Source organism: Seriola dumerili, unplaced genomic scaffold (assembly GCF_002260705.1).
Source record: "Seriola dumerili isolate Sdu_G_001 unplaced genomic scaffold, Sdu_1.0 BDQW01000025.1, whole genome shotgun sequence".
NCBI lineage: Eukaryota > Metazoa > Chordata > Actinopteri > Carangiformes > Carangidae > Seriola > Seriola dumerili.
The window spans coordinates 1,016,328-1,041,669 of NW_019174280.1; the positions used below are offsets into that span (position 1 = coordinate 1,016,328).

The window sequence follows — 25,342 nt, forward strand, 5'->3', positions numbered from 1 at the left end:
CTCAGACAAAAGGAAAGCACTCTGGTTAAAAACATCTGTCAACTGTGGTGTTAACTGGGCAGGAGTCTATTTCAAAAAGCAGGTTTAGTGAAAACTCAGTTTTTTTCTGCAACGTGACATCATAATGTTCCTTCAAAAACACTTCTGGTAATTATTCAACACTGTAACCATATTTGCTGTAACACCATCCCACAGGGTATATCAATTATTAGTGCCACGGGTGCTCAGCTCTGAGGCACTCCTCTACAGCTAGAATAGCTGAGAGGAGTGCCTCGGGGCGGATTACATTACACCTAATGTAATCATCTTTTTTTTTCAAAAGAATCTCACTCTGTCTTCGCACTGAGCTTACTCACTCATTTTAAGGAATATCTGAATAAAATAGAGACTGTAAGAAACTTCTGGCTTCAGTGTCTGTCAGTGTTTTCGGTTTTTGAAAAGAAGTAACGGTTTTCTCATAATTTGCAGTTGTTTGAAGCCATGTAGAAGCCAAATTCTGGGCAGATTTTCACATTGCCATGGCAACGGCAGCTTCTGACCTGTGCGCGTGCGTGCGTGCGCCTAGCAACCAGATAACCAACTCTCCAAGCTCCGCTAGCTTTACATTAGCCGCATGTTAGGTCTTAAATTACATTTAGTTAGGTCTTAAATATGTAAGTCCATTTACTGATTCCTTTGTTGCTTTTCTTTTTGTTTTGTTAAATGAGTGAATGAAGTTGTGACGGTCTCCGCTGAGACAGAGGAGAGGAGAAGCTACTAGCCCTCTCTCGCTGTCACTTCTAGTCGCGTTGCTCTCCTCCACAGTAATGTTAAAATTAGCACCGAAAAAAACATAATAGTGGTAATTTAAATAGCGGTTCATGGGGTTTATTAACCCTCAGGGGTCCCTCTGTCCTTTTTTGGACATTTTCTTCACTTTTCTTTTTTGATTTGCTGATCATTTTGGCTGTGTTACAGCTGAAGGTATGGATTTCTGCAAGAAAGTGTCTTTTTTGACATATTTTTAAAATCTAATGTCAGTTACTGTTACAGGTCTATTATACACTGGTAACACATTTTGTACCCTCTGGGGTTCCTCGCGTCCAAAAAAGGACACACAAAGAAAATGCTATAAAATCATCATATATCAATATTTTATTCTGCATACATCTCTTAAACCACTTCAGTTCTGCTCAAACCTACCAAATGTTTATTAGTTTTCAGGATTTTAACCCTTTAAATGCCAGTTTGAAGACATGTTGCCTCTTGTTTTATTAATAAAAACAACACAGAATATGAGATATTTCCCACATAATACATGATGGAGGGATGTGACATTGTTTTCTATCAGAGTCTTTTATATCAAGACATTTCTCAAAACCAGAATATGATCAGGGTGACTTTTGAACACTGGAAATAAATCATGTACTCATCCCGGCAGTAGCCCCCGTGGCACTCGAAATTTCACTTGAATTTTCTAGTGTATATTATAATTTGGCACTATACAAATAAAACTGCATTGAACTGAATTTCATTGGTGGAGGGGAGGAGGAGGCGTTTCTAGTTTGCTACTAAAATGCCCAATAACTCACAACCAGGAAATGATCTGTCAACATAAGTGGTACTGACCAATGACTGATGGAAACACTGATGAATCCAACAAAGTACAATTACATGATGAACACCTGGAACAGTTAAGCAGTTTTATTTTCAGACTGAAGCAGGTGACTACAGCATACATCAGGCACAGAGCTGAGCTGATGTGCCCCCCAGTGACATGTCACATGAAGCTGGTTATAGTGGTATTCTTCACACACAGACCGTGTGACAGCAGCCTGTGATTCAAACTCTGACTTTCTTTGAAACCTCTTGGTCCCAGTCAGTATCAAGAACGTCATCACCTAACTCCACAGAGCCAAAAAGGGACAGTCCTAAGGACGGACCCTTAAACCCACTGGCGCTTGGTGGGGGGTCCAGCTCAAAACACTTCCTCTTCTTCAGGTTGAAAGAGCTGTCAGAGTCAACAGGACCATTGTTTATCAGACTGTGTACAGTATGAGTGGGCTCTGTCTTTGTTTTAGTCTGTGACCCCAGTACTCGTTCAGGTTCTTGTGCTGGTGGGAGCCCACTAACTGGGGGGGGTAACACATCCTTTACTCTGCCCGTGACGACAGGTTTCATCTTTCCTTCTGAGGGAGCGTGTTGAGGAGATTTTGGAGTTTTCTTGATGTCAGAATTTGCTCTGGAACATTCAGGACTGTTTCCTTTAGATGAACCTTTTCTCACTCCAGGAGGAGGATTTGTGGTCGTGGACTCAGTTGTGCAGGTGAATGAGAATCGTGAGAGTTTAGCCAGTGTTGAGAAGGCCACAAACGACTTTGAATTTGAAGGTGGGGTACCAGCCGAGCTGTCTGCTATAGTCTTATCAGCAGTGTTGCATGTGGGTCTGTGTTGTTGACTCAGAGCATCTGTATCATGACTCCTCTGTACTTTACCGACAACTTTTCCTCGAGCTACTTTGTCCTTTCCAAAGGAAAAATCGTCCTCATCCAGTTGTATTGATGTTAAACAGGAACCCTCTTCAATTTGTCCCTCACCCACACAGCTGACATGTTTTCTCCTGCTTGCACCTTGTAGAAGATTTTGGTTCTGGTTCTGGTTCTTCTCTGTGTCTATAGGTGGACTGGCCGACTCATCACCACCACATTCAGTTTGTAACTCTGAGCTGAGTAATGGTCTCATCTTCCGTGGTTTGAATTTAAAGCCTGACAACTTTGCATGCAGGTTTTTACCTGTTTGAACTTCAGCTTCCATCTTCTCCCTCAGCACAGAGCATATGTTCTTAGTCCCAGTCTGGTCCCTCCGGTCTTTGCCTGACGACTGGTTGTCCTGGATCAGGTTGTATTCAGCTGATGACAGTGTGCTGCTGCTGTGGGAATCTGAAGTTGAATTTAAAGCATCAGTCACATTTTTACCTGCACTGTTCGTCAACCCCACCCTCTCTCCATGTCCCCCTTCTCCCTCTGTGTCACACAGCTGATGGTTCAGCTCCAGGTCCCCCAGTCTTCTGTCCCTCAGACTCTTGGAGACTTTCTGAACCACATGTTGATCATCTGTGCGTGTATCACAGTGTGTTAGCCTCCCTGCAACAGAGCTCACTGTTCCATCCTGGTCTGATGATGAGTCTGTGTTGCTCTGAACATCACTTTGACCGTGTGGATGTTTGACTGCTTTTCGATTCAGTTTTGCTTGGGTTGACGTAATTGTCGGTGAGGTCATATGATCTGGTGACACTGATGGAGTGATGGAGTGGAACCAGTCCAAGCCACTCCCCACTGTGACATCACCCTTATCGTCACTGGTGATGTCATGGTAGTGTGTTTTGTTGATGGTGTGTGCGTCTCTGAGTTGATGCTGGTGATTATCAGCTGCTGGATCAAACTGGGAAGCGTCTGACGTGCTGCTCTTCAGCCTGGTGAACACAGAGGATGTTTAAAGATAAAGGAAACAGAGAAGATAATACAACCAAAGGATGAGAAAAATAAACTGCACCAGCCATGTTCATCACAGTAAAGAAACAGGGCAACAGTATGGATGGGTTTTTAAAGGTTCTGTAAACGAGATTTCAAACAATAATACAGCAGCTAACAACTGTTTTCTCTTTAAAGATATAGTGTAGTCGGGGCGTCGAGTGGCGCAGTGGTTTGAGCAGGCGCCCCATATGTAGAGGCCACAGTCCTCGCTGCAGTCAGCCCTGGTTCGACTCCCGCATCGGACGGCCCTTTATTGCGTGTCATTCCCCCTCTCTCTGCCTCCCCATTTCCTGTCTCTCTCTACTGTGCTATCAATAAAGGCATACCCCCCCCCCAAAAAAAATACTGTAGTCATGTGGTCCTGAGCAGAGAACAAAGCCACACCCCCTCTGTGTGTGTTGTAATATGAGTGTCTCTGGTCTTTGTTTTGGTAGCTGGCCTGGTAGCATGTGCATGTTAGTGCATATACACTGATCAGCCATAACATTAAAACAAGTTACTGATTTTAATGTTCCGACTCATCTGTTTTTGACTGAGTCAAACCATGAAGCCATGGAAAATAATTGAAACTAAAAATTAAGTTTCAAATCAAATTACTAATGGTTCAGAATGAACACAATCCACGGATATACAATCAGCCACAACAATAAAAACAGTTACCTGTTTTAATGTTATGGCTGATCTGTGTATATGCACTAACATGCACGTGGCTGATTGTTGTTTGTGTGCATGTTAGTGCATGTGAGCCCCTCCTGTTAATCCGTTGGTCCTCCCTACATTTATAAAGACACAGGCTCCGCCCACAGGTGAGATTGCTCGGTGCAGTACACAATGTTCAGGTAAAAGTGAGAAACCACATTTTCGTCTAAAAAAGGCCTCAGACAAATGGCCTCGCCCCCCAGTACCTGTCCATCCTCCTCCAGCCCTATACCCTGTCCCGGAATCTACGGTCCTCAGACACGGGTCTGCTCTCCACCCCCTAGGAACTTTGGGTGACAGAGCATTCAGTGTGGCAGCCCCCACCCTCTGGAACTCTCTCCCGGAAGAGATTTGCACAGCCCCTTCTCTGGGCATTTTCAAAAACCTGCTGAAAACCCAGCTGTTCACCAGGGCCTATGGCCTCTAGCTCACTAATCTCCCACAATCACCTCCATCATGGCCATCCTTATTCTGTCTCATCTAGTTTTCATTTATATGTTTTATTTACTTTGTGTTCTTACTCTGTAAAGCTNATTTCCTGTCTCTCTCTACTGTGCTATCAATAAAGGCATACCCCCCCCCCAAAAAAAATACTGTAGTCATGTGGTCCTGAGCAGAGAACAAAGCCACACCCCCTCTGTGTGTGTTGTAATATGAGTGTCTCTGGTCTTTGTTTTGGTAGCTGGCCTGGTAGCATGTGCATGTTAGTGCATATACACTGATCAGCCATAACATTAAAACAAGTTACTGATTTTAATGTTCCGACTCATCTGTTTTTGACTGAGTCAAACCATGAAGCCATGGAAAATAATTGAAACTAAAAATTAAGTTTCAAATCAAATTACTAATGGTTCAGAATGAACACAATCCACGGATATACAATCAGCCACAACAATAAAAACAGTTACCTGTTTTAATGTTATGGCTGATCTGTGTATATGCACTAACATGCACGTGGCTGATTGTTGTTTGTGTGCATGTTAGTGCATGTGAGCCCCTCCTGTTAATCCGTTGGTCCTCCCTACATTTATAAAGACACAGGCTCCGCCCACAGGTGAGATTGCTCGGTGCAGTACACAATGTTCAGGTAAAAGTGAGAAACCACATTTTCGTCTAAAAAAGGCCTCAGACAAATGGCCTCGCCCCCCAGTACCTGTCCATCCTCCTCCAGCCCTATACCCTGTCCCGGAATCTACGGTCCTCAGACACGGGTCTGCTCTCCACCCCCTAGGAACTTTGGGTGACAGAGCATTCAGTGTGGCAGCCCCCACCCTCTGGAACTCTCTCCCGGAAGAGATTTGCACAGCCCCTTCTCTGGGCATTTTCAAAAACCTGCTGAAAACCCAGCTGTTCACCAGGGCCTATGGCCTCTAGCTCACTAATCTCCCACAATCACCTCCATCATGGCCATCCTTATTCTGTCTCATCTAGTTTTCATTTATATGTTTTATTTACTTTGTGTTCTTACTCTGTAAAGCTGCCTTGGGTACCTTGAAAGGCGCTATAAAAATCCAAGTTATTATTATTATTATTAGTGTGATATCTAGTGGCAGTGATGATGGTTTACAGAACCTTTAAATAGTTGTGTACATGAGTAGAGTTTGATGGCATGGATCAGACTGTGTAGACAATATTGATGGTTTTCATCTCCTCCTGGGATTTCTTGACATTAATACAAAAACAACACAANTGAGTCAAACCATGAAGCCATGGAAAATAATTGAAACTAAAAATTAAGTTTCAAATCAAATTACTAATGGTTCAGAATGAACACAATCCACGGATATACAATCAGCCACAACAATAAAAACAGTTACCTGTTTTAATGTTATGGCTGATCTGTGTATATGCACTAACATGCACGTGGCTGATTGTTGTTTGTGTGCATGTTAGTGCATGTGAGCCCCTCCTGTTAATCCGTTGGTCCTCCCTACATTTATAAAGACACAGGCTCCGCCCACAGGTGAGATTGCTCGGTGCAGTACACAATGTTCAGGTAAAAGTGAGAAACCACATTTTCGTCTAAAAAAGGCCTCAGACAAATGGCCTCGCCCCCCAGTACCTGTCCATCCTCCTCCAGCCCTATACCCTGTCCCGGAATCTACGGTCCTCAGACACGGGTCTGCTCTCCACCCCCTAGGAACTTTGGGTGACAGAGCATTCAGTGTGGCAGCCCCCACCCTCTGGAACTCTCTCCCGGAAGAGATTTGCACAGCCCCTTCTCTGGGCATTTTCAAAAACCTGCTGAAAACCCAGCTGTTCACCAGGGCCTATGGCCTCTAGCTCACTAATCTCCCACAATCACCTCCATCATGGCCATCCTTATTCTGTCTCATCTAGTTTTCATTTATATGTTTTATTTACTTTGTGTTCTTACTCTGTAAAGCTGCCTTGGGTACCTTGAAAGGCGCTATAAAAATCCAAGTTATTATTATTATTATTAGTGTGATATCTAGTGGCAGTGATGATGGTTTACAGAACCTTTAAATAGTTGTGTACATGAGTAGAGTTTGATGGCATGGATCAGACTGTGTAGACAATATTGATGGTTTTCATCTCCTCCTGGGATTTCTTGACATTAATACAAAAACAACACAAGCCAGAAGCTTCAAGCACTACAACATTCATAAGATCATCCAACATTAAGACTATAACTGACAGCAGTATGTGAAATACTGTCAATCAGACAGTGCTTCAAAAACCAAAGAGAAAAAATAGCAAAAAAGAATTATATACAAATAATTATAATGTTTTAACAAATTTGCAAATTGGGAGAAGACATTTTTCATCTTCTGTTCACACTCCTGTATGTTTCCAGTTTTACAAAAACAAAAGCTGCAGGGATGCACAACAAGGAGTTAGATGCATGTTGGATGAACAAATAAAAAAACAAGTGACACATGCAGTTTGCACACGCAGAAGCACACACACACACAAAATTATTTTCACTTGTGTGTGGACGCACGTCTCCAAAACCCTGTGTAACATTACACACAGTGTGGAAACCTTCATCACTTCTATAAATCTTCAGTCACAGCACTTGGATTGAACTGTTCTGACTGATTCACAGTTTACACACTGAGATCATGAGCTGTAAAGCAGCAGATCAACAAACACATTTTGTTCTGAGTTTTCAGGACTGTTCAGAATCTTTTTCTGTTGGATAAAAAAAAGACATGATATAAATTATCTGATAAATGTTGTTCAGATAAGGAGAGGGTGAGCAGAATGTATTACTTGTCTGTATTAACATGCAGCAGCTGCAGGACTGATAGTCTCTACATCAGCAGTTCTCTGTCACATTTTTAATCTTTTTTTTTACATTTTTACATCTTGGGGGGCATGGTGTTGATTAGGGGTTGTGAGACCGCCTGCATTGACACAATGACACTAAACATAGGGAAAAGCAGTCGCTCACCTGGCCAGCCTGTCCATCTCCCTCTGAAGGAGCAGTGGCAGGTTCAGTCCCTCCAGCAGCACCTGGCACTGAGTCTGATACTGCTGACAAGGCTCAGCAGGGAATGAGGTGAGTAAAGCATTCACATTCCCCAGCAGAGCACCACCCTAGAAGAGGAGAGCAGTTAGTGACTGCCACTGGGCCACAGGCTGCACTGTTGATGTGATGGTGGGTGGAAATGGAAATGTCAGTAAACAGCAGGACAGGTGTGATCTGTATCAGCTGGTATCTACATCACAGGATGAGGAAACATGTTGTCACCAGTAGATGGCAGGATATATCATTAGACTTATGTAGGCTGCTGCAGGAACATGATATTACCTGATCTTATATTAGCAACATTAAACTACTAAATTATAGCAGCAAGAGAATTTGTATTAAATTTGTGCAAATAAAACATTATCGCTCTCTCTCTCAAATTCAAATAGCTTTATTGGCATGAACAAAAATATGTTTTTGCCAAAGCAGTTTACATAATATTAAAATACATCTCTCTCTCTCTCTCTCTCTGTCTCTGTCCTTCTCTTATGCTATGCTAATTACACAAACTACCAAACATGCAACTCCTAGCAACCACAAGACAGAAAATGGTATTTAGGTGGAAAAACCCTTTAAAACTACATAGAAATACGGTCCTGAAATCAGCCTCCAGTAGCTACTGCAGGAACAAACTACTGGCAGCTCCTCTGTTCCAGCCTCATACAATCCAACATGCTACTGTCATCTCTGCCGCCAGCAGTGTCAAAGCTCCTCCCTCATCACTACTACAGAACAATGCCTGTGACATGTCTTAGTGTATTTCATATCAGAGGGGCTGAGCTGGATAAATAATCAGAATATGTAACATCTGCGCATCCACACTTGACTTGTAGAAGCTGTTTCACAGTCCTGTACATCACTGAAGGAGGCCCGACCTCCTCTGTCTCAACCACTTTTTGAGACAATAACAACAACAACATGTGGTGTCTCACTATCTCAACCACCCTGCTGTGTATCTCTTATGACAACAGCTGTCCTCTCCCAAAGGAGTCAGTCATGTGACCAGAAACAGTATCGTGTCTCTAATGTTAGCGGCAGCATCGCATAAAAAAGTCAGTGAACCTTTTAGAATGACCTGGTTTTCTGCAGACTGTGATCTGATCTAAGTCACAGATGTAGACACACACTGTCCCTAAACTAATATAACACAAACAATTATAATATTTTGTGTCTTTATTGAACACAGTCATTAAACCTTCAGAGCTCTGGTGGAAACAGGAGGGGAAGCTTGTATTTAATAACTGGTTGAACCTCCTCTGAAACCAGCTCTTCAGTAGCTGCTGATCAGATTATGGACCATGTTCTTAGAGCGATGCTTCAGTCAGACATGTTCTCGGGATGTCTGGTTTGAGCGGCTCTCTGAGCTCAGTCTACAGCTTCTCTACTGGATCCAGGTCTGGGCTCTGACTGGACCACTCCAGAAGGTGGATTTACTCTGATGTTCATGGTCATTGTCTTCTCCTGAGCTTCAGCAGGTGGACAGACCCCCTGACATTATCCTGAAGAGACCCTGATAAAACTGATGAGGTGGAGCTGGGCCAGGTCCAGAGGCAGCAGAGACTAATGCTTCCTCCACCCTGCTCCACCTGTGGGAGGATGTTTTCATGTTCGTGTGCAGAGATCTGTTTACTCCACTCAAGGAGCTGATGTTCTTCACACAGTCCAACCTCAGTCTCATCAGTCCATCAATCATGTTCCAGTAGTGTTGTGGAGAGTCAGACTTAGGCCCAATGATGCAGCATCTTCTGCTGTGGTGTCCATGGCAACAAGATTCTATGCTCCATGATGTGTGTGGTGGACTCATGAGCAGAGATGTAAACCAGCTCCAATGGTTCTGTTAAGCCTTCAGCTGTGACTCTGAGCTTCATCTGTGTTGAGCTGCTGGAGCCTCAGCTGGACATTGTATCACTGAATCATCTCCATCTATAGACAGTCTGCGTGACTGTGGACTGATGAAGATCTGAACACAGCTTCATCATCTCTTCTTCATCCTCAGTCTCTGAGATCTTTGTTGTGAGGCCTGGTTCACATGAGCTGATGTTTCTCTAAATGTCCGAGTGTTGTCAAAGTGTCTCTAAGCCAAAGCTCCAATCTGGTTTCACTGACTGACTCCAGGTATGATAAGTCCTGACAGCTTCTGTTCCAGCTACACTCTGAATGTTTGCATCTTGTTTTCAATATGGACATATGATTTGTGTGTTGTTTGTTTAAACAGATTGTGTTAACATGTGTTAATAACTGTAACTTGGATGAAGATCTGACCATATTTAAGGACAAATTTATATAGAAATGGAGGTAATTCCATTCAAAGGGTTCACTTACTTTTTCTTGTTACTGTATTTTACACAGTATATAATGTATGTAAGGTGTTTAAAAAACAAATAAAAAGACACAGGTAAAATTATGTTTGTGATCATCACTCATGTAGTGAAGTAGCTCATCTTACCTGCATTGAACACTCCATGACAGAGACTGCCATGATAGCATCCTCTACAGTCACTGTCTCTCTGTACATTAGCCTGGCGTGAGCTGCAGGGTTAAAACAAGTCTGTGTGAATGATGCAGGTTTCAGCTGCTTATATACACTCAAATTGATGTCTATTTATGTTTTGCACAACACAATGTTTGCTACATCATCAACACAAAATAATTAAGGTTAACTTATTTTTAATATCCCACCAACAAACCTCCCCCTGACCTGAACGTCAGCTTGTGACACAAACTTTGATGGGTGTCAGGGTGTTGGGGTGGGGGTTGGGGGTTGGGGGGTGTCCCAAACTACATATGACATAAATAGTGTTATTTTTTAAGCTGACGAAATAAAGAGTGCAATAATATTTTTCATGTGTGTTTGCTGGGGGGGTTGGTTAAAAGGAGTAGATCACCATGGTAACCTACGTTGCCTTGTTAACCTGCTCCAGAGCAGATTATCTTACTGACCATCTCCACATGGATGAAGTACTGACAATAAAGTGATGAGTCATAATGAGCAGTAGATAGTTTTATAGATCAGTATTAGCTCACTTTGCTGTTCCAGGCATTTCATGTCTATCAATTATAGTCTGTAACTTTTCCACATTAAAATGTGTAAAAACAACCATGTTCTATATATATTGAGCTGTGTTCTTACATTATCACAGATGTTTCCATCAATTTTCAAACCAGAGAAATCTTTGATTTTTATCATGGTAACTTTCGTTGGTCACCTCTCAATGACATCATATCTTCTATGATCATGTGTCAGTGTGTTTGTCTGACAGAAGCTCAACATTGACTTTTATCTAGTTTTAAGCCCCATACACTTTTGTCATCTTGGTGGTTTTCAGCTCTATATTTGAACCAGATGAAGGATTTTAGTCGTCGGACGTCTGGATCTGAAGTTATCAGAGAAACAAGCTGAGGAAATGTTAGACAGCTCAGCTCAGAGATGTCCTGTGCCCAGCAGAGACCGTCAGTGAAGATTTTTAAAGTGGAACTGTATGATTCAGTGTTACTAGTTTTAAAACCATGGTCTGTTTGTTATCAACTATTGTGATATTTCCCACCATATGTAATATTTTTCAATATTTAATATCGCCCACCCTATATCAAAACTCCACCCTCACCTTCAGCCAGCCTGCTCAGACTCTCCAGCATGCGGATGGTGGTGCGGGCAGCGTTGCGGCCGTCACTTTTTCTCTGTAGCTGGTAGTAACGAGTCAGGATGCTGTTGGCGTCCTCAGACACCTGCGGCTGCAGGCGTTTAATCACACTGAAGTAGGCCTTCATCTTCTCCATGGACCACAGGCTGGAGGAGTCAGCAGGCAGTCCTGAGGGCAAAACCAGACCCCTGTCATCATGAAGGGCTGTGCCATGGCAAAATGAATACTATGACAATTATCACAGCATTATTATTGATGTTACAGTATTAAATTACAGTGAAAATTCATACCTCACTAAAAACATTATCGCTCATTAGCCTATTCAGTCTATTACATTAGTGCACTCTTGTAACAACATTCTGCAAATTCCAATTAATATCAACAATTAATTTTCATTGATCAATTTTTGGTGCATATTTTTTCAGTGCTGTAATTATAAATATTATGTATTTTATGATATAGATGTACCAATTTCTGCCTGGAATGATGTTGTACAAGTCAGAGGTTTATATACACCTTAGCCAAATGCATTTAAACCTGACATTTAATCCTAATAAACATCACCTGTCTCAGGTAGGTCAGGACCACTACTAGAATAATAGCAGGGAATGATTTCAGTTTTTTTTTTTTTTTTATAAATCACATTCCCAGTGTGTCAGGAGTTTACAGACACTGTGTTACTATTTGGTAGCATTGCCTTTAAATTGTTTAACTCCAGTCAAACTCAGGCAGCCTTCACAAGCTTCTCTTGACTGAGCAGCCTTTCAGGTTATGTTCTACTGTGGATACAGATCCTTTTATACCCAATTCCTCCAGCATGTTCACAAGGTCCTCTGCTGTTGTTCTGGGATAGATTTACACTTTTCATCTCTAAGAGACAGAACATGTCTCCTTCCTGAGTAGTCTGACACCTGTATGGTCCCAGACTTGCAGAAGCCCACATTTTTTTCTGATTTCCTTTGATTTTCCCATGTTGTCACTTAAACAGGCTCTGAGTTTGAAGGTAATACTTCCACAGGTAAACCTGCAATTAAATCAGATTATGTCTATTAGCCTATCAGAAGCTTCTATTTCTGGAATTTTCCAAGCTGTTTAAAAGCACAGTGAACTTAGTGTATGTAAACTTCTGAGCCACTGGATCTGTGATATAGTTCATTAAAAGTCAAACAATGTGTCTGGAAACAATTGTTGTGTCATGCACAAAATAGATGACCTGACCGACTTACCAAACATATAGACTGATGACATGAAATCTGTGAAGTGGTTAAAAAATGAGTTTGAATGACTTCAACCTAGGTGTGTATTAACTTCTGACTTCAACTGTATTGTAATAAATACATGTAATAAATAACACAATAACCTTCATTAAGTCATTTTTGAATTTGTTTTTTTCATTTCAGAATTCAACCTGCTGTACCTCTGTCCTCCAGAATAAAAGAGGAGATGACGCGGTCCCACTCTGCGTTCCTGGTGTCCAGCAGAACCAGGACCAAGTCGAAGCGACTCAGTAGAGGGCTGGCCAGAGCTACGTTCACAGACAGCGGCTCGTTGGGATTGTACTGGCCTTTAGGGTTGGTGGCTGCCAGGATAGTGCTGCGAGTATTCAGCTTACACACCATGCTTGTAGAGACATGAGAGAACAGAGGAGGATACAGAAAAGGTGAGCATCTTAACCTTGCTCAGGTTTCTGTAGAAAAGGTCCATTGTAAAAACAGTACAGTGTTATCAGCTTATTTCTCCAATAACGTTGTAGAGGACTGAGTGAAGAATCTAACCACAAAATACAGAACTTCACTGGTTTCTGCTGGTGGTGTCAGTCTTTTCACAAATGTCCAAGAGACAGAGACTTTATATTTCGGTACATTACAGAGTATATCAACATAAGCATGTTAGGAGTACAGCTCTAGGGTCAGTTAGTCCACCACATTGGTCCAGACCGAAATATCTAAACCACTACTGGATGGATTGCTATGAAAGTTTGAACATGTATGCATGGATACGTCTGAACCAAGTCGATGCTAAAATTCTGAAAACGTGACAGTACTTGTTTTCCCACAGTACAGAAGGTACTGTAGATGTAGATTCTTCAGCACTGATGAGAGCAGTATAATAACACTACAAGTGTTCTAGGATGACATCAAAGTGGAAGAAAGGAAGAATGCAGTACAGTAAACTATAACAACTAGGGATGCACAATGTTATCGGCACGACATCGGTATCAGCCAATGTGACATGTTAACTATGTGCATGCGACGATGCTAAATGTGTACTACCAGCGCTAGCAACAAGCTTCGATGGCTACATGGAAGTATTTTCAAGTATCTGAAACAGACAACAAAATCCATCTTTGCAATATTTGTAAAAGCACCAGTGATGCGAGGAGGGGTGAAACAACACTCCTTTAACATGACCAATCACCCTGAACAGCACCAATACTTCCTTAAAAGTAGGAGAGCTCAAAACCTGTCAGCATTCTCTATTTCAGTTGTTCAACAAAGCTTAGTAATATAGTAGCGACCACCCAAAGGTGAAAGAGCTCAACAACAAAATCATTGGCTCTTGATAACCAGCCTTACAGCATGGTGGAAGATGTGGGCTTCTGTGGGCTAATGATGTGCCTGAAGCCACAGTATGCTTTGCCTGGCCGCCGTTACTTTTCAGACGTGGCCTTAACTAAAAAAAGAGATGCAGGACTATCCTACCCAGCTTTGGCCACACTTATAGACTGTTGCTCCATAGCTTCGTGGATGCTGATGCGGTCATGTTCCTTGATGCTGTTGAATTCATCAATGCAGCACAAACCACCATCTGACAGGACCAGGGCTCCCGCCTCCAGGTGCCAGTCACCTCCATCTTTGACCGCTGCTACTGTCAGTCCTTCAGCAAATAAAGTGATGTGTCAACAAATTCAGTCAATCCAGTAACAAATAAACTAGTTAATTAGGTTTATATGTAAGTATGAATAATTCTTCATCTGATAAAATTAAGCTCTTGATGACAAATTCCTGATAAATGGACTAAATGAGTCACTGAAACAGACAGTGTACAGGACCCACCTGCACTTGTTGATCCGATTCCAGCTGTGAGCACAGAGCGAGGCATGATCTTAGCCGCATACTTCAGGAACTGAGACTTCCCCGTGCCAGGGTCACCAACCAGTAACATATGACACTCACCTAGAGAGGACAGCATCACATAAAGGACCAGTTTTTCCCATGACAACAACCAACATACAGCAACACATACAACATGTTGTATACCCCTGATCTTGGACCCAGAAGAATCTATCCTCTGTACTCCACCAGCCAACACCATGGCCACTGCCAGTTTAATCACATACATGCCAAACACCTGTGGACACAGGCTCAACAAGACCTGGTTCCTCCCTATAGAGATGGGAGAGAGCATTAAAAAAAGAAATCAAAATAAAATAAGAAGTAAAAATATAGTGGTTGTTTAGTGTTGTAAGGTGAATTCTTCCATACCAGCTATGGGATCATGTTTGTAGCTTTCCCAGAAGTCTTCAAACTCCTGCTGAACGTCCTTCATGAGCAGAGCAGCAGCCACCTGCTGGTTGTTTACTTCTATGTTGTTAGCTTTGAGGACTAGCTCCACATCACAGCGCGTGCCATCATAGAAGGGCTTCCAGCGTTGGCACATCACCCCATAGACCGTCACATCGTCTCCTGGGAGCACCCACACAGTCCAAGATTACTGAGAGCTACAGCTCGAGCATGACATCCAACGCTGCCTAAGTCAGGTGGAGATAAAGGCTATACTTTCTCATTCACTTTCATGTCAACCTTCAAAATGCAACAGTGCTTTGTCTCACAGCTTGTGTTGTACCAAAAAGGTGAAATGATCAATCATAATGTTCAGTGTCTGATCGCATGGAGGTCAAACAGGCCATATAATTAGTGATGCCCCGATTGATCAGCCACCGATCATGATCAGCCAACCAGCCAATCACCTTAAAACTGATCACCTGTGGTTAATTCTCTGGTGTCTGCAGCTGAGAGAAGTGCTGTGTAGTGTAGTCCCGCCTCCCACCTTGTTCACTGTGCCTGCTAGCGACAGGCCACCAAAACAAAACATGTGGGCCGTGTGGAACTTTTACAAAGTGTGTGAGACTGATAGAACGTACGCCATCTGCAATGCATGACACGACAGAATACCTACAATTGGAATGCATTGTAACCGACTATAAATCCTTTTATTCTTTGGTTGGCATAATGCAACTGGGTTAATGTTCTGAAACATATTGCCTTTTATTTATTACTATTTGCTATTTTTTATTTGCAGTGTTTAACCTATTGAATAGGCTTAATTAAATTAATTAAAAAAAAAAAAAATTCAGTCTTTCAATAATTGTGTTAATTTACATAAATTAACACATGTAATTAATTAATTATTACATTGTGTAATGCAGTTGTCCTTTCTGTAGGATACTTGTTGCATTGCTCCTTGGGACTTTTTTTTTTCTTCTCTGCTGAACAAGGTCAAAACATGTTGACTTGTTGTCCTTTTATCAGGTTATGCTGCCGCCTGTTGGAGGTTCCAGTTCACTACAAAGCTAAGCAAACTGACCAACTGCTAAACCAGCTGCTATAAGAAAACACAAAAAAAAACATAGGTATCAGCCGTGCCTTCTGCTATTTACAGCTCTTACCAGATTTACAACTGTCAACCAGGTCATCCTCAAGGACCACCACCATGGAACGAGGAATACTGCCCACCGACAGCCTCTGCACCTGAGGTGGGGTTGGGAGGGGGGCAAGGTTTACACTGACCAGAAGTACTATCTATATTTAACACACACATAGAGATCAGTTTGTCATAGTGTCCCTACTTGCTCTTGAATCTTAATCTCCTGATAGTCCCTGCAGGCAGCAGGCTCGGATCCTCCAGACAGACAGCTGAACTTGTAGGAGGTACAGGCATCAGGATTGGGGCAGGCCACCGGCAGGACAAAGGTGTAGCACTGGTCAAAGTCAGCCTGCATCGTGAAAACATGACGACACTTTGCGCACATGTAATCACGCTCGTATTCCAGAACCTAAGATAAGAGGAGAAGGCACTGATTGTAATACAACTTGAAACAAAGAAATGAAGACAACACTCACATGTTTGTTCAGCCACAGGCTACAGCATCTGAATTACCAGTAATTTTTGAAGGTACAGCCTCCAGCTATTAAATCTCAATTTTGTTAAAATTTGGAATTTTTAGGGCAGCATTGTGGTGCAGTGGTTAGCACTGTCGCCTCACAGCGGGACAGTTCTGGGTTTGAACCCCGGGCCTGGACTCTGTGTAGAGTTTGCATGTTCTCTTTGTGTCTGTGTGGGTTCTCTCTGGGCACTCTGGCTTCCTCCTGTTGAAGAAAATTCACTCAAGTCCTTAGTTTCAAGTTTGCTGTAGTGATGCAAGTTTATTGGTATCCCAGGATACGGTGAGCCAGCTGACACAGAGCGGGTCTGAGGCAGTAGACTGACCCAGAGTGTAGGGCAGGGGGACAGTTATACAGTTCAGGACAATGGGATGGACAACTGTATTTGCATATACCTGGGGTTACAGACATTTGGTCAGACAGGAAAGGAAATTAGAAACAAAAGGTAACGTTCTAGAGAGGTCTTGCAGTGTAACACCTAGGTTCAAGTTATCAAGGGGGTAGTGGGGCCTCTTAGGCTGGATCAGCATATCCACAGGTAGGGCAGGAAGAGCCCTTAGACTGAATCAACATATCTACAGGTAAGTTGTTGTTAAGACGATAAAGCGTTGGTGATGTAAGAGGGAAGAAGGGGTGTTCTCCTTGATGAAAGGATCAAGGGGCCAATTCAGTAGGGTTATAGAGTTGTTCATAGGTGTCAGCAAGTATACACTGAAGACTGTGTATATTCTTCCTCACTCCCATTAGGTTAATTGGTGACTCTAAAGTGCCCATAGGTGTTAATGTGTGCACAAGTGGTTGTTTGTCTCTACATGTCAGCCCTGTGATAGACTGGCACCCTGTCCAGGGTGTACTCAACCCTCGCCCAATGTCAGCTGGGATTGGCTCCAGCCGGTATAGATAATGGATGGATGAATGTGTGTTTCCTTTAATCATGGCTTGTGTCAGTCCATACTTTCAGACTGTGCATAAACTATTCAGCAAAATAAAAAACAACTTTAACTGCAACACATGGGTACACTTTGTGATTTCCAGTTAAGGTTCACTGTAAGAACAGGTGTGAACACCTCAGCTCCTCCAGTGCGGACCTGGGTTGCATCTGATGCTACATGGCTCCACATGGTAAGGAGCTACCTGCCAGTCACAGAATTGTTCACCAAGTATAGGAAGAACCATACCACCAAAAACAAGGCCTAATCTAATCTACCAGTTCCTGCTGGCAAATGCCAGTTGAGCTAAGGTATGAATATATAGACTATATAACTATTATACAAGACTTTTTACTATACAAACAGAGGGCTTATGTTTCTCAAATGTTGTTCAAAAATGTGTTTAAATCTGCGTCAGTGAGCAGAATCATCAATCTACCTGACAGGTGTGACTCAAGCTGCTCACAACAAAAGGCTACTTTAAAATGTGCAGTTTTATTTTGAAAAAAAGACATTCATTAAGCACTGAACTGTGAATTTCTCATGACTTTAGCTTCAGATGTGCACTTTTTTGGAGGGGAGGGTCATGGATCACAACCCTTCCCCTAGAAATCCATAGTTCAGTATCATCATTCCTTTATTGTGACCAGCCTGAGTAAAACCTATACAACAATCATGCTGTGTAATCAGCATCTGGATATGCCACACCTGTCAGGTGGAGGGATGACCCTGCTCACTGACAGATTTAAACAGATTTGAGAGAATGACAGATCTTTCATTTCAACAAGCAAAAACAATAATGTTGCAGTTATATATGTTCAGTGATATTTGGCAGACGTGTTCACAGCTGTTGGTAGATTTACCAGATAGAAAAGCTCTACAGCTGTGACAGGACACAGCTGTTGTGTGAAACAGAAAGTGTTTTCTTTACCTTTGAGTGTCAGAGAATACACAACACCTCTGTACATATTCGAGCCCTGTGGACTGTTGTAATTGGCGGATCCAAATAAAGCATTTAAAATGTTCTGTCCCCTATCAAATGTTCTGCTCATGTAACAATAACAAACAACAGCTGCTGTTAAGAGGTGAAAGCAGCATTCAGTTCAGTTTCAGCTAATTGCTAAAAAAGTGAAACATGCTATTACCTTGGCAACACTGGTGCGTATGACAGTACCAGTGACAGACAAAAAGTGCCCTACATCTCTGGACCGGGGAACAGTGTCTCTGGTCAGTTCTGGACACACTGGCAGACCTGGACACAAAAGAGTCAGTTAACAACAGAAAATAAGAGGAATTGAATTTAACAGATCAAATCAACAGCAAACTAAACTATGCAGTCTGCACACAAACTAGTACCGGTACTTACAGTGTCTCCACCAAAATCACAATCCTTAGAGATATCTTTATTCTATAATCCTATAATCTATAATCCTTTTCAAAGTTAGTATGAGCTATGTACTGGTTTCCTGTCACACCCACCTGTTCCCAATCTTAACACCCAGTCTCTGACTCTCTGTATATTCAAATCGTCATGTTGTCATGTAATAAAGACACCAATGTGAATGTTTAAGGTCTGTTAGCTTGTATGGAGCATGCTGGCAGTCTGGACATGTGGTAGATACTGCCTTAAACTTTGTATTCTACATTTTGGCCATTCTATAGGACAGAAACCTGGGAGTGAATTAAATTACATAAAACATTACACAGGTTGCAGAATAGCTGGGCACAGGAAAATGCTGGTTTCTGGTCAAGATTGGAATGTGGCTTGTGATTTTGATTTATTTATGATTATTATTCATTAGTTTGTGTGTGTGTATGCATGTGTGTCCAGAGTTCACACCTTAGTGGTAATCACAGCCCTTTTGTACTTACTTTTTAGTAGTAAGAGTAATAACAACAATAATAATAACTAGAAAATTCCAGGGAAATTTTGAGTGCCACGGGGGCTACTGCCGGGATGAGTACATGATTTATTTCCAGTGTTCAAAAGTCACCCTGATCATATTCTGGTTTTGAGAAATGTCTTGATATAAAAGACTCTGATATAAAACAATGTCACATCCCTCCATCATGTATTATGTGGGAAATATCTCATATTCTGTGTTGTTTTTTTTAATAAAACAAGAGGCAACATGTCTTCAAACTGGCATTTAAAGGGTTAAAATCCTGAAAACTAATAAACATTTGGTAGGTTTGAGCAGAACTGAAGTGGTCTAAGAGATGTTTGCAAAAAAAAGAAGAAAAAAATATTGATATATGATGATTTTATAGCATTTTCTTTGTGTGTCCTTTTTTGGACGCGAGGAACCCCAGAGGGTACAAAATGTGTTACCAGTGTATAATAGACCTGTAACAGTAACTGACATTAGATTTTAAAAATATGTCTTCTCAGCTATTCTAGCTGTAGAGGAGTGCCTCGGAGCTGAGCACCCGTGGCACTAACTAGGGCTGCACAATTAATCAAAATATATTCGAAAGCTCAATATTGCCTAGTGCAACATCCAAATCCCGGGAACTGTAATTTTTTTTTGATAAAAGGTAAAATGTGTCCCATTGTTGTGCATTGTTAGCACCATAAGTGTTGTGGTGCTAACCGCTAAGCCGCGGTCTACAAATCATATTCTCTGGATGTAAAGGAACATGATCATCTGGTGCAAGACCAACAAAAATTACATCAACATCGTTTTTACATTTTTTCAATTGATTCATGGATTTTTTTCCATATTGTGCAGCCCTAAATAATCCCAATATAGACACAGAGGCTGTGCTCCAAAAGCCTTTCTTCTTATGAAGGCTCCTCACTGGGTGAAACGAGCTGAAGTATCTGAGCAGCAGCCATGATCACAGCTGCTCCACTTCTCTAAGTGATGAGGAAAGGAGCTTCAGTGCTTCCTATCTTATCTCCTTTAGGAGAGGAAACACTGGACCTTCCTTTATGAGAGGAAAGGAGAAATGCCGTCCCACAATTCCTTGCTGCAGCAACATTTAAAGTAGTTTCACCACAGCAGAGCCAAATAAATGTAGAAACATCAGAGCAGCTGTTTTATGTTTGTGAGACCATCCAGAACTGATGGAAATCCTTGTGTGATCGACTGATTTAAAGAGAATGAATCTATATTCATGGATTCGGGCTTCAGTCAGGAGTCGTCATGAAGAACAATCAGATTGAATTCATAGTTAACAATATCATCATCATAACTAAATACTATAGTCTGTACATGAATGTTGTTTCACTAAATCCCCTCCCATTGTGTAAAAACCTAAACATTTATTTCTCTATTTAACAAATGTATAGAAATGTCAAAATCACCTACAACAGGAAACTATGTACTGTCTGAATATAATTTATTCTGATTTCCTGAGTTCCTTTTTTCTATTTAATTATTATTTTAATGGCTCAACTTTCCCTGTTTGCATTTGTCTTTGTCTTTCAGCTCATTGTATTTCAACATTTCAGTCCTGTTTACTTTATTCTGTGGTTATGAAAGGAGGATTTATCCTCCAAGTCCTTATGAATCCTTCACATCTTTGACCTCATGATGTTTTCCATTATATTGACTTTTCCACTGAGTCTTGTTGTTACAAAATGGAGGTTTTAGTTGTTTACTCCCATTTTGCCTTGTGTTCGCTGAGCTGATCTTCTGGAGCTGACCATATGACCATGTGACCCATGAGCTGGTCATGACATGTCTCTGATGTGCTAATAGCTGGTCTGCTTTTGTAAGTGTGAATCCTCTGCCTGTTTCCTTTCCAAGTGGTAGTTTGATGATGGGAAGGGTAAAAGTTTTAGTCTATAAACTTAACATGAGCTTACTATGAACTCTTTAATAGGCCAAGGATGTTGGCTACAGTGATCATCATAATAATTCCTGAATGTAGTCAGCAAACAAACTATCATCAATCACCTCTGCAAATGCTCATAGTCAATCAAATTGGCACGAGCTGAATTTCCATCACATTTCCTAAAAAAGCAGGACTCCCAGAATCCTAAAAGATTCCAATGAATGCTTTTTCAATGCAACAAGGACAGTAGCAATCGTTGCCAAATTATTATTTGGTGCTTTCATGTTATGCTTTGGTGAGCAAATACAATGTGGTCAAAAAATCTGAGGGGGATCTTTGTTGTATGTCATTCCCCATCTCTCTCACCTCATGTCCTGTAATCTGTGTCTGTCGCTGTCTAAAAAAGGCATAAAATGCTCAAAAAATGTAAAGGAAAAAAAAAAAAAAAAAAAAAAAGGTGATAACCAGGAAAGGAGTTATTTCCAATTTGTTCTTTGACATGATTGAACCAACTGTGAATAACCTGTACTAATGCAGACTTAGGCTTAAAGGCAAGTCTCTGTGTGATACTGTCAAAACTTACAGAATCCTGCACAGATTTCAACTGTAAAAATCCTTTGGAACGTGTTACTTAGCGACAGTGCTATCCATTAACATCATTTCTATAGTAGGCAACACAGTAGACTGCAGATTACTAATCCCAAAAAACAAATGTTATATATAAGGGCAGAAAAGGAGAAAGCTCATGTATGTCACAGTCTGAATACCACACAGCCTAACAATACAGACTCTGGGCAACATCTGGTAACATCTGACCATCATTTCAGGTGGAGGTCTAACCTGTAATGCGGGCATGAAGAGTGTATCTCATTCTCTGCTCTTTGGTTGTTTGTGCTCCGGGAGAAGCATTCTGTGATAACTCCATGGCTGTTCTGTGTAGCACTTTATCAAATATCACCAGGACATCATTGGGATAGGCGTTGAAATAGTCCCCAACCTGTGGCCACACATAATACAGATACCATGTCATTAGTGTAAACACAGATTAAATGATAATGGGTACTAAAAATGACACTCTTTTATGTAATACACACACACACACATAGTATATAAAGAGTATATCACAGCACAAGCAGAGGTTGCGTCAGACTCTCATTGTTTGTCATTTCGATGGACAGGTTTGTAAAATTCCATCATCATCTATTACCACCCGTCATTTTCAATTTAATTTTTATGATAATAAGACAGAGCCTATTTAACAGCATTTGATTTTCAAGAACAAGGATTATGTATTTATAAGGGCATGGAGAGAAAAGATGACAGAGACACCATGTGTCGCTCTTCACGTCAAACCACACAAAGCAGGCAAATTAACTTTTTTACAACACTGCAGCCATTGTGTCTAAACAGACAAAAAGAGAGAGATTGATATCAAACAATGTACATCCCTCCATCATGTATATTGTGGAGTATCTAATATCTGTGTTGTTTTTTTTAATAAAACAAGAGGCAACATGTCTTCAAACTGGCATTTAAAGGTTAAAATCCTGAAACTAATAAACATTTGGTAGGTTTGAGCAGAACTGAAGTGGTTTAAGAGATGTTGCAAAAAAAGAAGAAAAAATATATTGATATTGATGATTTATAAGCATTTTCTTTGTGTGTCCTTTTTTGGACGCGAGGAACACCCAGAGGGTACAAAATGTGTTACCAGTGTAATAATAGACCTGTAACAGTAACTGACATTAAGATTTTAAAAATATGTCTTCTCAGCTATTTCTAGCTGTAGAGGAGTGCCTCGGAGCTGAGACCCGTGGCCTACTAGGGCTGCACATTAATCATAAATTTATTCGGCTCAATATTGCCTAGTGCAACATCCAATCCCGGGAACTGTAATTTTTTTTTTGATAGGTAAAATGTGTCCCATTGTTGTGCATTGTTAGCACCATAAGTGTTGTGGTGCTAACCGCTAAAGCGCGGTCTACAAATCATTATTCTCTGGATGTAAAGGAACATTGATCATCTGGTGCCAGACAAACAAAAATTACATCACATCGTTTTACATTTTTTCAATTGGATTCATGGATTTTTTCATATTGTGCAGCCCTAAATAATCCTATGACGGCCAGAGGCTGTGCTCCATAAAGCCTTTCTTCTTATGAAGGCTCCTCACTGGGTGAAACAGCTGAAGTATCTGAGCAGCAGCCATGATCAGAGCTGCTCCACTTCTCTATAGTGATATAGGAAAGGAGGCTTTCAGTGCTTCTACTTTTCTTTTGGAGGGAACCTGGACTTTTTTTGAGGGAGGAGAATGCCGTCTCACAATTCTTGCTGCAGCAACATTTAAAGTAGTTTCACCACAGCAGAGGCCAAATAATGTAGAAACCTAGCAGCTGTTTTATGTTTGTGAGACCATCCAGAACTGATGGAATCCTTTTAGATCCACTGATTTAAAGAGAATGAATCTATATTCATGGATTCGGGCTTCAGTCAGGAGTCGTCATGAAGAACATCAGATTGAATTCATAGTTAACAATATCATCATCATAACTAAATACTATAGTCTGATACATAATGTTGTTTTCACTAAATCCCTCCCATTGTGTAAAAACTAAACAATTTATTTTCTCTATTTAACAAATGTATAGAAATGTCAAAATCACCTACAACAGGAAACTATGTACTGTCTGAATATAATTTATTCTTGATTTCCTGAGTTCCTTTTTCTATTTAATTATTATTTTAATGGTCAACTTCCCTGTTTGCATTTTGTCTTTGTCTTTCAGCTCATTGTATTTCAACATTTCAGTCCTGTTTACTTTTATCTGTGGTTATGAAAGGAGGATTTATCCTCCAGTCCTTATGAATCCTTCACATCTTTGACCTCATGATGTTTTCCATTATATTGAACTGAGTCTTGTTGTTACAAAATGGAGTTTTATGTTGTTTACTCCCATTTTGCCTTGTGTTCGCTGAGCTGATCTTCTGGAGCTGACACATATGACCATGTGACCCATGAGCTGGTCATGACATGTCTCTGAATGTGCTAATAGCTTTGGTCTGCTTTTGTAAGTGTGAATCCTCTGCTGTTCTTTGCCAAGTGGTAGTTTGCATGGTGGGAGGGGTAACGAAGCTTTTAGTCTATAAACTTAACATGAGCTTACTATGAACTCTTTAATAGCAAAGGTATGTTCAATGTGGTCAAAAAATCTGAGGGGGATTCTTTTGTTGTATGTATTCCCATCTCTCTTCACCTCATGTCGCTGTAATCTGTGTCTGTCGAGCTGTCTAAAAAAGGCATAAAATTACCAAAAATTATGTAAAGGAAAAAAAAAAAAAAAAAAAAAAAAAAAAAAAGTGAATAACAAGGAAAGGAGTTATTTCTCAATTTGTTCTTTGGACAATGATTGAACCCAACTTGTGAATAACCATGTGACTAAATGCAGACTTAGGCTTAAAGGCAAGTCTCTGTGTGATACTGTCAAAAACTTACAGAATCCTGCACAGATTTCAACTGTAAAATCCTTTGGAACGTGTTACTTAGCGACAGTGCTATCCATTAACATCATTTCTATAGTAGGCAACACAGTAGACTGCAGATTACTAATCCCAAAAAAAGAAATGTTATATATAAGGGCAGAAAGAGAGAAAGCTCATGTATGTCACAGTCTGAATACCACACAGCCTAACAATACAGACTCTGGGCAACATCTTGGTAACATCTGACCATCATTTCAGGTGGAGGTCTACCTGTAATTGCGGCATGAAGAGTGTATCTCTCATTCTCTGCTCTTTTGGTTGTTTGTGCTCGCGGAGAAGCATTTGTGATAACTCCATGGTGTTCTGTGGAGCACTTTAATCAAATATCACCAGGACATCATTGGGATAGGCGTTGAAATAGTCCCGCAACCTGTGGCCACACATAATCACAAGATACCAATGTCATTAGTGTAAACACAGATTAAATGATAAATGGGTACTAAAAATGACACTCTTTTGTAATAACACACAACACACACATAGTATAATAAGAGTATAATCACAGCACAAGCAGAGGTTGCGTCCAGACTCTCATTGTTTGTCATTTTCGATGACAGGTTTGTAAAATTCCATCATC

The 25,342-nt window shown here is 41.0% G+C and overlaps 1 protein-coding gene across 2 annotated transcripts in view; it reads right to left on the reverse strand.

The window, feature by feature from the left end:
* Nucleotides 1-1,381: 1,381 nt before the first annotated feature.
* The window catches only part of mcm9 (minichromosome maintenance 9 homologous recombination repair factor), a 29,037-nt gene continuing 5,076 nt past the window's right edge, over nucleotides 1,382-25,342 (reverse strand). For both annotated transcript variants that reach the window (XM_022770186.1, XM_022770180.1), the window contains exons 3-15: nucleotides 22,066-22,222; nucleotides 18,588-18,694; nucleotides 16,198-16,404; nucleotides 16,018-16,099; nucleotides 14,834-15,034; nucleotides 14,609-14,734; nucleotides 14,405-14,524; nucleotides 14,051-14,225; nucleotides 12,766-12,968; nucleotides 11,313-11,516; nucleotides 10,154-10,236; nucleotides 7,630-7,775; nucleotides 1,382-3,451 (exon numbers count right to left, since the gene is read on the reverse strand). In XM_022770186.1, coding sequence (XP_022625907.1) covers nucleotides 1,822-3,451; nucleotides 7,630-7,775; nucleotides 10,154-10,236; nucleotides 11,313-11,516; nucleotides 12,766-12,968; nucleotides 14,051-14,225; nucleotides 14,405-14,524; nucleotides 14,609-14,734; nucleotides 14,834-15,034; nucleotides 16,018-16,099; nucleotides 16,198-16,404; nucleotides 18,588-18,694; nucleotides 22,066-22,222 — 3,441 coding nt within the window. In that variant the 3' untranslated portion in view covers nucleotides 1,382-1,821. The remainder of the gene's footprint in view (nucleotides 3,452-7,629; nucleotides 7,776-10,153; nucleotides 10,237-11,312; nucleotides 11,517-12,765; nucleotides 12,969-14,050; nucleotides 14,226-14,404; nucleotides 14,525-14,608; nucleotides 14,735-14,833; nucleotides 15,035-16,017; nucleotides 16,100-16,197; nucleotides 16,405-18,587; nucleotides 18,695-22,065; nucleotides 22,223-25,342) is intronic.